At 42.2% G+C, this 12,625-nt stretch overlaps 2 protein-coding genes across 10 annotated transcripts in view; one reads left to right on the top strand and one right to left on the bottom strand.

Moving 5' to 3' along the window:
* The window catches only part of cmss1 (cms1 ribosomal small subunit homolog), a 346,949-nt gene that overhangs the window by 108,817 nt on the left and 225,507 nt on the right, over positions 1-12,625 (top strand). For 3 of the 6 annotated variants that reach the window (XM_068041009.1, XM_068041011.1, XM_068041010.1), the window contains exon 2: positions 4,975-5,117. The exons of the other annotated variants lie outside the window; for them this stretch is intronic. In XM_068041009.1, the coding sequence (XP_067897110.1) occupies positions 4,975-5,117 (143 nt within the window). The remainder of the gene's footprint in view (positions 1-4,974; positions 5,118-12,625) is intronic. 6 annotated transcript variants of the gene reach the window in all.
* Positions 1-12,625, bottom strand: part of filip1l (filamin A interacting protein 1-like) — a 175,180-nt gene that overhangs the window by 93,373 nt on the left and 69,182 nt on the right. The window lies entirely within an intron of this gene.

The following is a 12,625-nucleotide window of genomic DNA, read 5'->3' as shown; positions in this document are numbered from 1 at the left end:
TCATCTGTATCAAATTGTCTTAAGAGTTAACATCTAGTCATCTGGGTTTAATTTTTCAATATGTGGGGTGTGTTTTCATTCAAAGAAGGAAGATTACCCTACAGATTAAGCACCCTTAATAGATATTTGGGAGTGGAAAAATGCTGGAATTAATTGCAGTTGAAATTACATTAGCCTGAGATTGACTCTCGTGGTATATGGATAACCTCTGAAGGTCAAAATTAAGTTGCAATCCTATGACTCATCCTTTTTTGTAATATATATTATAAACTCAGTTAAATGAAAACCATGTTAACAATTAAACAGACAAGTAGAAAAATTGCATCAAAGAAGCTATGTGTCATCTTCTTCTTCTTCTTTGGCTTCCTTGTCTCGAGAGACAATAGGTAAGCGCCTGGAGGTGGTCAATGGTTTGTGCAGCAGCGCCTGGAGTGGCTATAAAGGCCAATTCTAGAGTGACAGACTCTTCCACAGGTGCTGCAGATAAAATTGGTTGTCGGGGCTGTTACACAGTTGGCTCTCCCCTTGCACTTCTGTCTTTTTTCCTGCCAACTGCTAAGTCTCTTCGACTTGCCACACTTTAGCCCCGCCTTTGTGGTTGCCCGCCAGCTCTGGCGATCGCTGGCAACTGACTCCCACGACTTGCGATCAATGTCACAGGACATCATGTCGCGTTTGCAGACGTCTTTAAAGCGGAGCCATGGACGGCCGGTGGGTCTGGTACCAGTGACGAGCTCGCTGTATAATGTGTCCTTGGGGATCCTGCCATCTTCCATGCGGCTCACATGGCCAAGCCATCTCAGGCGCCGCTGGCTTAGTAGGGTGCATATGCTGGGGATGTTGGCCGCCTCAAGGACTTCTGTGTTGGAGATACGGTTCTGCCACCTGATGCCAAGGATTCTCCGGAGGCAGCGAAGATGAAATGAATTGCGACGTCGCTCTTGACTGACGTACGTTGTCCAGGCCTCGCTGCCGTAGAGCAAGGTACTGAGGGCACAGGCTTGATACACTTGGACTTTTGTGTTCTGTGTCAGTGCGCCATTTTCCCACACTCTCTTGGCCAGTCTGGACATAGCAGAGGAAGCCTTTCCCATGCGCTTGTTTAATTCTGTATCGAGAGACAGGTTACTGGTGATAGTTGAGCCCTGGTAGGTGAACTCTTGAACCACTTCCTGAGTGTGGTCGCCGATATTGATAGATGGGGCATTTCTGACGTCCTGTCCCATGATGTTCGTTTTCTTGAGGCTGATGGTTAGTCCAAACTCATTGCAGGCAGCCGCAAACCTGTCGATGAGTCTCTGCAGACACTCTTCAGTGTGAGATGTTAATGCAGCATCGTCAGCAAAGAGGAGTTCCCTGATGAGGACTTTCCGTACTTTGGTCTTCGCTTTTAGACGGGCAAGGTTGAACAACCTGCCACCTGATCTTGTGTGGAGGAAAATTCCTTCTTCTGAGGGCTTGAATGCATGTGAGAGCAGCTGGGAGAAGAAGATCCCAAACAGTGCAGGTGCGAGAACACAGCCCTGTTTCATGCCACTCAGGATTGGAAAGGGTTCTGATGAGGCGCCGCTATGCTGAATTGTGCCTTTCATATTGTCATGGAATGAGCTGATGATACTTAGTAGCTTTGGTGGACATCTGATCTTTTCTAGTAGTCTGAAGAGACCACTTCAGCTGGCGAGGTCAAAGGCTTTGGTGAGATCAATGAAAGCAACGTAGAGAGGCATCTGTCGTTCACGGCATTTCTCCTGTAGCTGGCGAAGGGAGAACAGCATGTCAATGGTGGATCTCTCTGCTCGAAAGCCACACTGTGCCTCAGGATAGACACGCTCAGCCAGCTTCTGGAGCCTGTTTAAAGCGACACGAACGAAGACTTTCCCCACTATGCTGAGCAGGGAGATTCCGCGGTAGTTGGTGCAGTCACCGTGGTCACCCTTGTTCTTATAGAGGGTGATGATATTGGCATCGTGCATGTCCTGTGGTACTGCTCCCTCATCCCAGCACAGGCAAAGCAGTTCGTGCAGAGCTGAAAGTATAGCAGGCTTGGCACTCTTGATGATTTCAGGGGTAATGCCGTCCTTCCCAGGGGCTTTTCCACTGGCTAGAGAATCAATGGCATCACTGAGTTCCGATTTTGTTGGCTGTACGTCCAGCTCATCCATGGCTGGCAGAGACAGGGTTGCATTGAGGGCGGTCTCAGTGACAACATTTTCCCTGGAGTACAGTTCTAGATAGTGCTTCACCCAGCGGTCCATTTGCTTGCGTTGGTCAGTTATTGTGTCCCCTGATTTAGATTTGAGGGGGGCAATCTTCTTGACGGTTGGCCCAAAGAAGCTATGTGTCATCACCATAGAATAAAACTGTCATCCCATTCACAAGTTGCTCTGTTGCTGAAGATCAAAATTAAAAAGTAAATAATGCTAACTGAAACAAATGAATATCAGTGTGATTTTCCAGTTCTGGGCATCCCATTTGAATTTTGCCAATGTAAAACTTTTGAGAGATGATCACCTATGTGAACATGCGTGAGTGATGCAGTATTGTCCTCCTGTCATAGTGCTTAACTTTCTAAAATTTCAAAGTGTTGGGAACCAGATGCAAGTCTGCAAATTCAGCAGGACTCTGATAACCCATATCTAATGGTAATGTGAAGAAAAACAAGAAGATAAATGTCTCCTGGTGACTTAGTAGATAGAATCAAGGAATTTTGCAGCCTGGAAGGAAGCCATTCAGAGAGTTGCACCTTTGGCAAATCTCTTAAAGAACTACCCATCTAGTCATGTTTCACTGCCCTACTGCCATTTAACTGTTTTCTTTTTCAAATATTTATCCACTTTCCTTTTTTAATAATTATTCTGTATTTTGCTTTCACCACTATTTCTGGTAGGACACCCTAATAATCTATTATTAAAAGGTTCTGACAAACTCTCACTTCATTTATTTCATGGTGATCTTGAATTTATTGACTCACTGACCAATGGAAATAGCTTTAGCCCATGTTACAAATTTCGGGTCCACTTTATTCTGTCAGCTAATGGAGTGCTAGTTACTCCTGTAAAGGCCGAAGCACCTTAAATTCAAGAGTCTGCTTTTAATATCTAGTTAAGCAATAGCGTAACCCTGGAGATTGGCAATCGTAACCCCCCTGCCCTGGCACCCCCATCGTGATCTGAAATGGATATTGCTTTCTTTGTACATGCCTTCATGTGCACTCTTCCAGTCTTTAGAAAGCAGACCTTACTGAAGCACTTGGTGGGCTAAGGACAGATCAATGTCTCACTATCCCTTAGCGACACTTGTTGATTTAGTTCTTTACCCCACTTTCATTCTCCCTTATTTGCTTCATGCCATTTGATTCTCTGTGACAGTCTCATGAAAGTAATGTTTTAATTTTCCAGACTGATGATGGTAACAGGAAAGAAGATTGTGCTTTACCACACAGCAACAAAAAAAAAACTGCATGAATTGACCATATTTAATTAGGGAATAATTTCCAATACTGCAATATTTTTAGAATCTGTTTGAACATGCGGACGCAATACTGGGATATTGAGCCAACATGTACAAGTTGATTCCAAAAACAGCACTGAAATGTGGAACATGGAGTATCTCGGTGAAATGTAGCCAGTTTGTGATCTTAAATAGGAAATGATTATTTATGGCCCTTGACAACTATTAGTGGAAAAATAGTTTCATTATTTTTAGTCATGTTTGTATATATTCTAATTTCCATCTGTAGGGTAATGTCATAAGTATTGTTAGTTTTTAATGTCTGAAGTCCCTTTTAGCACATTAGATCTTTGCTTTTAGGAGGTCTGTATGAGAAACCTCATTGGAGCGATTGCAAAAATGAAAGTTGAAAGTTATAAAATTGAATTCTTGTTTGACAAAAAACGTTAAACCCTTTCTTGCTGACAAAGCTTCATTTTTCATATACTCTGTTTTGCAGTTTGGTTTCCCTTGACTTACTGATTCAATTTGTCAAAGATTCAATCCCCTGTTATTTGTCAGCTAAATAATAGGACATAGAAAATTAAATGCTTGAATTCATATCATGCCTTATCATATTGCCAGGGTCTCAAAGTACACAAAGCATTACAATTTAAAAAAAAATTGTCACACAGATTTCAGTTACATGATGGTAGGAATGTAATTGTCACACAAAAGTATTATAGCATTTGAAAAGAACATATAATTTCTTAGCAAAGCATTTGCTTCTTATCGCCTGAAAAGACCATATATTTTATTTTCCAATACAAACAGTGGCTCAGCAATAAAAACAAAAAGTGCTGGAAGTACTCAGCCAGTCTGGCAGCATCTGCGGAGAGAGAAGCAAATGAAAGGTCACGGACCTGAAACGTTAACTTTGCTTCTCTCTCCACAGATACTGCCAGACCGGCTGAGTATTTCCAGCACTTATTGCTTTTATTTCAGATTTCCAGCATCTGCAGTATTTTGCTTTTATTTTAGTGGCTCAGCAAGTTTAGTTCAGCATGTAACCATGCCATACAAACTTATTGTAAAGACCACAAGTGGAGGTTTGACAGTAAGTAAAAGCTTGAAATGGAAGGTTCACTCTTACAAAAAAAAGTGGATTATATTAGGTTGAATTTAAAAAAGATTGAGAATTCATTAATGACTATGATTATTCATCAACGGTTGAACTTTACAACAACTTTCAGTTAGATAGCATTTGTTAAGTTTTGAGATTCCTGTCTACTGCCTGGGGATGATGATGGTGTAATTTTATGTTAAGATTGCAATTGAGTTAATTGCAGCTCTCACAGGGTTGAATCTGTAGAGCTGGGGAAGTGTAGTTTAGGATTCAAAGGAGGAGTCTGAACAAGAATTGGTTTAGAGATTGCATTAAATATTCACAGCTACTTTGTTTTATTTGATGGCGGGGGAAGGACGCGGTTGTTATGTTTATTTTCATGTAAGCACATCGTAAGTTTCCTTTTTATTCTTTCATAGGATGTGGGCGTCGCTGGCAAGGCCAGCATTTGTTGCCCATCCGTAATAGCCCCTGAACTGAGTGGCTTGCTAGGTCATTTCAGAGGGCAGTTAAGAGTCAACCACATTGCTGTGGGTCTGGAGCCACATGTAGGTCAGACCAGGTAAGGACCCCAGATTTCCTTCCCAAAGGTTGTTAGCATCAAAAGGTGGACCAGCAAAAGCACATTAGTGAATCGGTTGGGTTTTTATGACAATTGATAGTTTCATGAGCCTAGCTTTCAATTCCAGGTTTTTTTATTAATTGAATTTAAATTCCACCAGCTGCCATGGTGGGATTTGAACCTATTTCCCCAGGGCATTAACCTGGACCTCTGTATTACTAGTCCTGTTACATTACCACTACACCACTGTCTCCCTCTTCCTGAGAATGTATTTATGGGAAATGGGTAGTTGGTTTGGTTGACAGATTTAATGGCGCATCCCGACACATGGAAAGTCCCACCCTTCCACATCTTGCGTCTATTCTGAGGATAAAGGGGAAAAAACACACCGAGCAGTCAGTCAGTCAGTTAGGGAGGAAGCCTGGCCTAATGAAGGGAGGTTTATTCATCCCAAGCCCATAGGTGGTTAGCATCAAAAGGTGGACCAGCAAAAATTAAGTAAGCATACTAAGTGAAGTGTGAAATGATTCATTTTGGTAGGAGGAACAAGGAAAGGCAATATAAAATAAATGATACAATTCTAAAGGTGGTGCAAGAGCAGAGGGGCCTGGGGGTATATGTGCACAAATTGTGGAAGATGACAGGTTAGGTTGAGAACGTGGTGAATAAGGAATACAGGATCTTCAGCTTTATAAATAGAGGCATAGAGTATACAAAAGCACAAAAGTTATGGTGAACCTTTCTAAAACACTGGTTTGGCGTCAACTAGAATATTGTGTCCAATTCTTGGCACCACATTGGATATAAAGGCATTGGATGGCGCAGAAAAGATTTATGAGAATGGTTCCAAGGATGAGGGACCTCAGTTACCAGGATAGGCTGGAGAAGCTGGGGTAGTTCTCCTTAAAGAAGAGAGGTTGAGAGGAGATTTGATAGAGGTGTTCAAAATCATGAGAGGTCTGGATAGGGAGAAACTGCTCCCATTGGTGGAAGGGCCGAGAACCAGAGGACATTGATTTAAAGTGACTGACAAAAGAACCAGAGGCGACATGAAGAAAATCTTTTTTACACAGCTTGTAGTTAGGATCTGGAATGCACTGCCTGAGAGTGCGGTGGAGGCGGATTCAATCATGGCTTTCAAAAGGAATTGGATAACTATCTGAAGAGAAGATTTGCAGGGTTACGGGGAAAAGGCGGGGGGGTCTAGCTGAGTTGCTCTTGCAGAGAGCCCGCAGAGCCACAATGGGCCAAATGGCTGCCTTCTATGATGCTAACAGGTGATAGTCAGTATATTATTATTTTTCTTGTAATTTTAGGAAAGTTCTGTAGTTAGTTGAATCAAGGTAAGATTTAATTACATCTGTTACTATTTGTTCACTTGCTGTTCATAAAATAAAATAGCTTAACATTTCCTGCCTGACCTCATCTTACTAAAGTGTTTCAGTCAGATTTAAGTAGTGTGCATGAAGACCTATGCAAAAGATATAATATCCAGTCAACCTTAGATTACACTATCATACAGTTAGCTATTGGACAGCACAGGCACACTCTTCAATGTAAGATGCTCAGAGAGCAGGGTTGTAGAGCTGGAGGATTACAGAGATAGGTAGAGGCAAAGCCATGGAGGGGTTTAAATAGAAGGACAAGAATTTTAAATTTAAGGGATTGGCGGACTAGGAGCAATGTAGGTCAACGAGGATGGGTGATGGGTGTGAAGGACTTGGTGCAGAACAGGATGCAGGGAGCAGAATTTTGGATGAGTTGAAATTCACAGAGGGTGAAGGATGGGAGGCCAGCAAGGAGGGCATTGGACGAGTCATGTCTGAAGGTGACATAAAGGCATGGATGAGAGTTTCAGTAGCAGGTAAGCCGAGACATAAGTGGGGATGTGTAAGTATGTGGTTTGACATAGAGAGGATATAGTGTTGAACTTCAGTTTGGCGAGAAATGAGATGTTGAGGTTATGATGAATCTGAAGAATTAAAAAAATTGGAATGTATTAAAATCATGCAATGCAGAATTGCAATGATAAACTGCTGAGTGTTACCTAACTTGCTCAATGTCATAATTTTTTATTTAAAAATTATCATCTGTGTTATATATTAATATGGAGAGTGACCCAAACCTTGGAGGAAAATGTGTTTTTTAGAGGAGGAGAGAGAAGTGGAGGGGCTTTGAGAGGGAGCTCCAGAGAGCAGATCACTGAAGTGGGTCAAAATGAGGGGCGAATCCACAAAAGGCCAGAGCCAGAAGACCGGAGACTGTGGGAATAGAAGTAAGCCTGTGGGAGGTTGTGTCGGTAAGATGGAACAAAATCGTGGAAGGATGAAAATTTAAAATTTGATATATCGTGGGTTAGAGCACTAGAATGTAACAGTCTACAGACAGTTATTCTGTTTATTTCTATCATAAGTAAATGGGAATGTGACTTTTTTTGCTGTTATCCAATTTTAGTATTATTGCAATAAAATCAGAAAGTACTGGAAATACTCAGCAGGTCTGGCAGCATCTGTGGAGAGAGAAGCAGAGTTAATGTTTCAGGCCAGTGACCTTTTGTCAGAACAGCACTTTCTGTTTGTATTTCAGATTTCCAGCATCTGTAGTATTTTGCTTTTGTTTTAGTATTACAGTATATTGGTTTGAATAATGAAATGCTGCTGTTGTGTATATACAGAAAATGCAGGACAATAGTACTACATTTTTTAAAGAAATCATATTTCTCAAAATTCCAGGTAAGCCATTTGCAGGAATTAAGCTTTTAAAGGAACATTTTTAACAACTTAACAATAAACAGAAAAATGCATTGCGAGTTCATAAATTAGATCCAGGGATTGTCAAACTAGTGTGTGTCTGAACAGAGTCTTTCACAGAGCAGTTCTGTCATCCTGCAGACTTGATGAGTTTTTGTCTGGTGAGTATTTGCATCCAGAAGGTACAAGCATTTCTGGAGCATGACTCATTGACTGCAGTCTGTTGGAGGCCTCACTTACTGGGAGTGACCTTTATTTGCAATGGGTGGGGGAGAGTACTTGGAAGTGAGCTCTATGTTTCTTTGTGAGAAATATTGAACATAGTTTAAACAGTTCCCACAGCAACACAGAACATGTGACTGTGGTTCAAGAAAGCAAAAATAGTGTCCAGGGTACAATTTTGTTTGTAATGATGTCTAGAGACTGCTGATTTTTAAAAATATGTTTCTTGTTGCCAATAACTGACTCTTAAGGGACTTCACAGTTTCACCAGTCTAGGAGGAAGGAAAAGAAATTGAGATCTGCCAATTTTACTAACTCCACCTATTTAAGCAAATAAAAGTGGCTCTGAAAATCCATGGACCCAATATCCTGGTATAAGTGCCAGAATACACCTGGCGTTGACCCCAACAAAGTATACCAGGTCAGAGGGAGGTCACAGAATTGCAATATATGGAATGGACTCTCACACCACTAGATGCACTCTGACAAACTGTGGATTTTCCTGTACTTATTCTCTGAAGTACAGCGGTGCTAGTCACTCTGCAAGTGATCCGAGTGTGCTTGTACCGCCTAATTATGGAAGAACTCAGAGATGTAACAAAACAACTCGCTTGTGATCTGAACTGGATATTCTGTCCCTCACATGTGCCCGCTGCACTTCTCCAATCTTACCAAAAGCAGACAAAAACACAGATGCAAATCATTAAGTTTCATTTTACAGATAGCAATTAAGCTGCAATCCAATCTCACCTTCATTAAACTAATTAAAGAACCCTCCTTGTGAACAAGAAAATTAATTTTAAAAATACAATACATTATGTCTATTAACGGGCTCTGAACTTTTCCTGGTCAGCCTTCTGATCCTGATAGGTTTTTCAAGCCCAGACTTTTCGAGTAAGAACCTCTCCCACCACAGGACTATGCTTCTTTCACAGACCTAGTTGACTGACTGCCCAAGTCTCCTTTCATTCTTTTCAGCTGGACTGGCTCTTCAGTACGCTCGCTTGTCCTGTAGCGACCTGACTCTGTTCTTCTCAAATGTTGAGATTGCCTGATGACAGAGACTACTCCATTTCAGCTGGACTTAGGAATTTTTGGAACCAGCGTCTGTCTCTTGTTTGCTGACGATTGTGCTCTCATAGCACACACTCCGGAGGACATCCAGCTGCTTGTTGACCGCTTTGCGCAAGCCTCAGAACACTTCAGCCTTACAATAACTTTGAAAAAGGCAGAAATCCTGTACTAACCTGTCCCCAGCCACAAACCCCAAGATCCCAAAGTTACAATTAACAGTGCACCCCTCAACTGAGTTCAGAAGTTTTGCTATCTTGGGAATATCCTCTCCAACACCACGATGGAGGATGAAACCGCCTATCACCTGGCGAAAGCAAGCGCAGCATTCAGCAAGCTCATCCACAGGCTTTGGAAAGAGCGTGGAGTCTGTCTCAAAACAAAAATCAAAGTCTATGAGGCAGTGGTTCTCACATTGCTTCTCTATGGCTGTGAGACATGGACAACCTACTGGCGTCACATAAAGCAACTAGCTGCATTCCACCTTCTCTGCTTGAGATCTATCTGCAACATCAAGCAGCAGAACAAAATTCTGAACACCGAAGTTCTTGCAAGGTGCTGCATTCTTGATATCGAGAGCATGCTCATCAGAGCTCAACTTTGCTGGGTTGGCCGTGTGGCTTGCATGGAGGATTCCCGCGTACTAAAGGCAGAATTCTATAGCCAGATGAGCACAAGAACCCGCACCATAGGGCGTCCCAAACCTAGATACAAAGACATTCTACAAACCAATCTCAGAGCCTGTAATTTGGACTCCAAATACATGGGAAAAAAACAGATCCAAATGGAGTAGTCTCTGTCATCGTGCAATCTCAACATTTGAGGAGAACAGAGTCAGGTTGTGACAGGACAAGCGAGTGTGCTGAAGAGCCAGTGCCTTCACCCACGCCTCCAATAGTGATTTCTTATGTAGTATGGGCATTTGGATCTGAAAATTAAGATTTGGTTTAACTTCACATATGAGGCTACATCAAGCTAGACAGTCTTCTTGCTGAAAATTCATCCATCGAAGCGACAGGAGAATCTATCAGTCTGTATCATAAATTTGAGGTGTTTTTATTAGATGTTTCTGAACATAATATATATTTTTTTAAATTTAATTTTTAATTGAAATCATTTTTTGCCAAAGACAATTATTTGTCAAAGGGAGATCTTTGATCCTGAAGATTGCAATATTTCTGTAGAGCTCTCCGCCACAATGTCTTATTTGTATATTATTTGTAGCTTGTAAAAGTTCTACTTATAGAAATTTTGTGTCTGCTTGTAGTGTTCCTCATGGCTTCTTGTTAAAATTTACTAGCAGTGTAGCAGCAAGAGATGACTCATTCCAGGTCATTTGAAAACAATGCAGTGTAGCCCTTTTTCTTTGCCTCGAGAGACCATTTAACACTAAACAAGTGCTTCAGAATTGAATTAACTGTCCGGCTTCAAATTACATACCTAGTGGGTATTTCCTAATACTGATCACAGAGGTCCAGAGCATCATGGCAGTGAGTGGTGTAATGCACTTTGACAATTATATTGCATGGTTTACAATGTCAAAATAACAACTTAATAAGCCATTTAATACGGTGCATACCACAAGCCAAATTTTAAAAAATTGTAGCTAATCATCATTCACTGTTCATATGTGCTAAAACTATGTTGTATAAACTGTCTTATGAACTTTTATTGCTAACTTGCTTCTTGAACTTAGTGGGAAAGTTAATATTTTCATTAAACAAAAATACCTCTTCAACAAGCATTTTTATTACATTCCTTTGTCTGCTATTTTAGAAGAGGCATTAATCAATTCAAAATAAACAGCTTAATGCCTGCATTACGAAAGCTGAAACAGGATTGCTATACAAAATGTTTTGTTTGTCTGCTACTATCACTAATTATCATTCCTGGGTTTGCAGAACTGGCTGCAAAATGACTGATTCGTAGGGTGGCTTAAGGAGTGCTGAACTTTGAGGAGCCTTTCCTAATCTGAGGTCTGTAAATTTATACCATTTCCACATTTCTCTCTCAAATTTTTGTGGACATGGTCACAGATGTTAATCCTGAGAATGAATATTTCCTATTTCAGGTATAAATTTTCATATCAAGCACTCACAGGTCATATTTAGTACAGTGAGATCCCTCAAATGGCTCGGAACGCATACTGTCCATCCGACTGCTCACCACCTCTGGTCCAGTACACCTACTCAGCATCTATGCTCCAACACTCTGTTCCGCACCTGAAGCTAAAGACCAGTTCTATGAACAACTCCATAACATCATTAGCAGCATCCCCAACACCGAACACCTATTCCTGCTGGGGGACTTTAATGCCAGGGTTGGGGCCGACCATGACTCATGGCCCTCCTGCCTTGGGCGCTATGGCGTTGGAAGGATGAATGAGAATGGGCAGAGACTGCTTGAGTTGTGTACCTATCATAACCTCTGCATCACCAACTCGTTCTTTCACACTAAACCCTGTCACCAGGTTTCATGGAGGCACCCAAGATCACGTCGTTGGCACCAGCTAGACCTCATTGTCACAAGGCGAGCCGCCTTAAACAGTGTTCAAATCACACGCAGCTTCCACAGTGCGGACTGCGACACCGACCACTCCCTGGTGTGCAGCAAGGTTAGACTCAGACCAAAGAAGTTGCATCATTCCAAGCAGAAGGGCCACCCGCGCATCAACACGAGCAGAATTTCTCACCCACAGCTGTTACAAAAATTTCTAAATTCACTTGTAACAGCCCTTCAAAACACTCCCACAGGGGATGCTGAGACCAAGTGGGCCCACATCAGAGACGCCATCTATGAGTCAGCTTTGACCACCTACGGCAAAAGTGCGAAGAGAAATGCAGACTGGTTTCAATCTCATAATGAAGAGCTGGAACCTGTCATAGCCGCTAAGCGCATTGCACTTTTGAACTACAAGAAAGCCCCCAGCGATTTGACATCCGCAGCACTTAAAGCAGCCAGAAGTACTGCACAAAGAACAGCTAGGCGTTGCGCAAACGACTACTGGCAACACCTATGCAGTCATATTCAGCTGGCCTCAGACACCGGAAACATCAGAGGAATGTATGATGGCATGAAGAGAGCTCTTGGGCCAACCATCAAGAAGATCACCCCCCTCAAATCTAAATCGGGGGACATAATCACTGACCAACGCAAACAGATGGACCGCTGGGTTGAGCACTACCTAGAACTGTACTCCAGGGAGAATGCTGTCACTGAGACTGCCCTCAATGCAGCCCAGCCTCTACCAGTCATGGATGAGCTGGACATACAGCCAACCAAATCGGAACTCAGTGATGCCATTGATTCCCTAGCCAGCGGAAAAGCCCCTGGGAAGGACAGCATTACCCCTGAAATAATCAAGAGTGCCAAGCCTGCTATACTCTCAGCACTACATGAACTGCTATGCCTGTGCTGGGACGAGGGAGCAGTACCCCAGGACATGCGCGATGCCAACATCATCAC

The sequence above is a fragment of the Heterodontus francisci genome, chromosome 10 (assembly GCF_036365525.1).
Source record: "Heterodontus francisci isolate sHetFra1 chromosome 10, sHetFra1.hap1, whole genome shotgun sequence".
Lineage (NCBI taxonomy): Eukaryota > Metazoa > Chordata > Chondrichthyes > Heterodontiformes > Heterodontidae > Heterodontus > Heterodontus francisci.
Note: the sequence above shows the minus strand (reverse complement) of the source record. Positions and strands in the feature narration are given on the sequence as shown.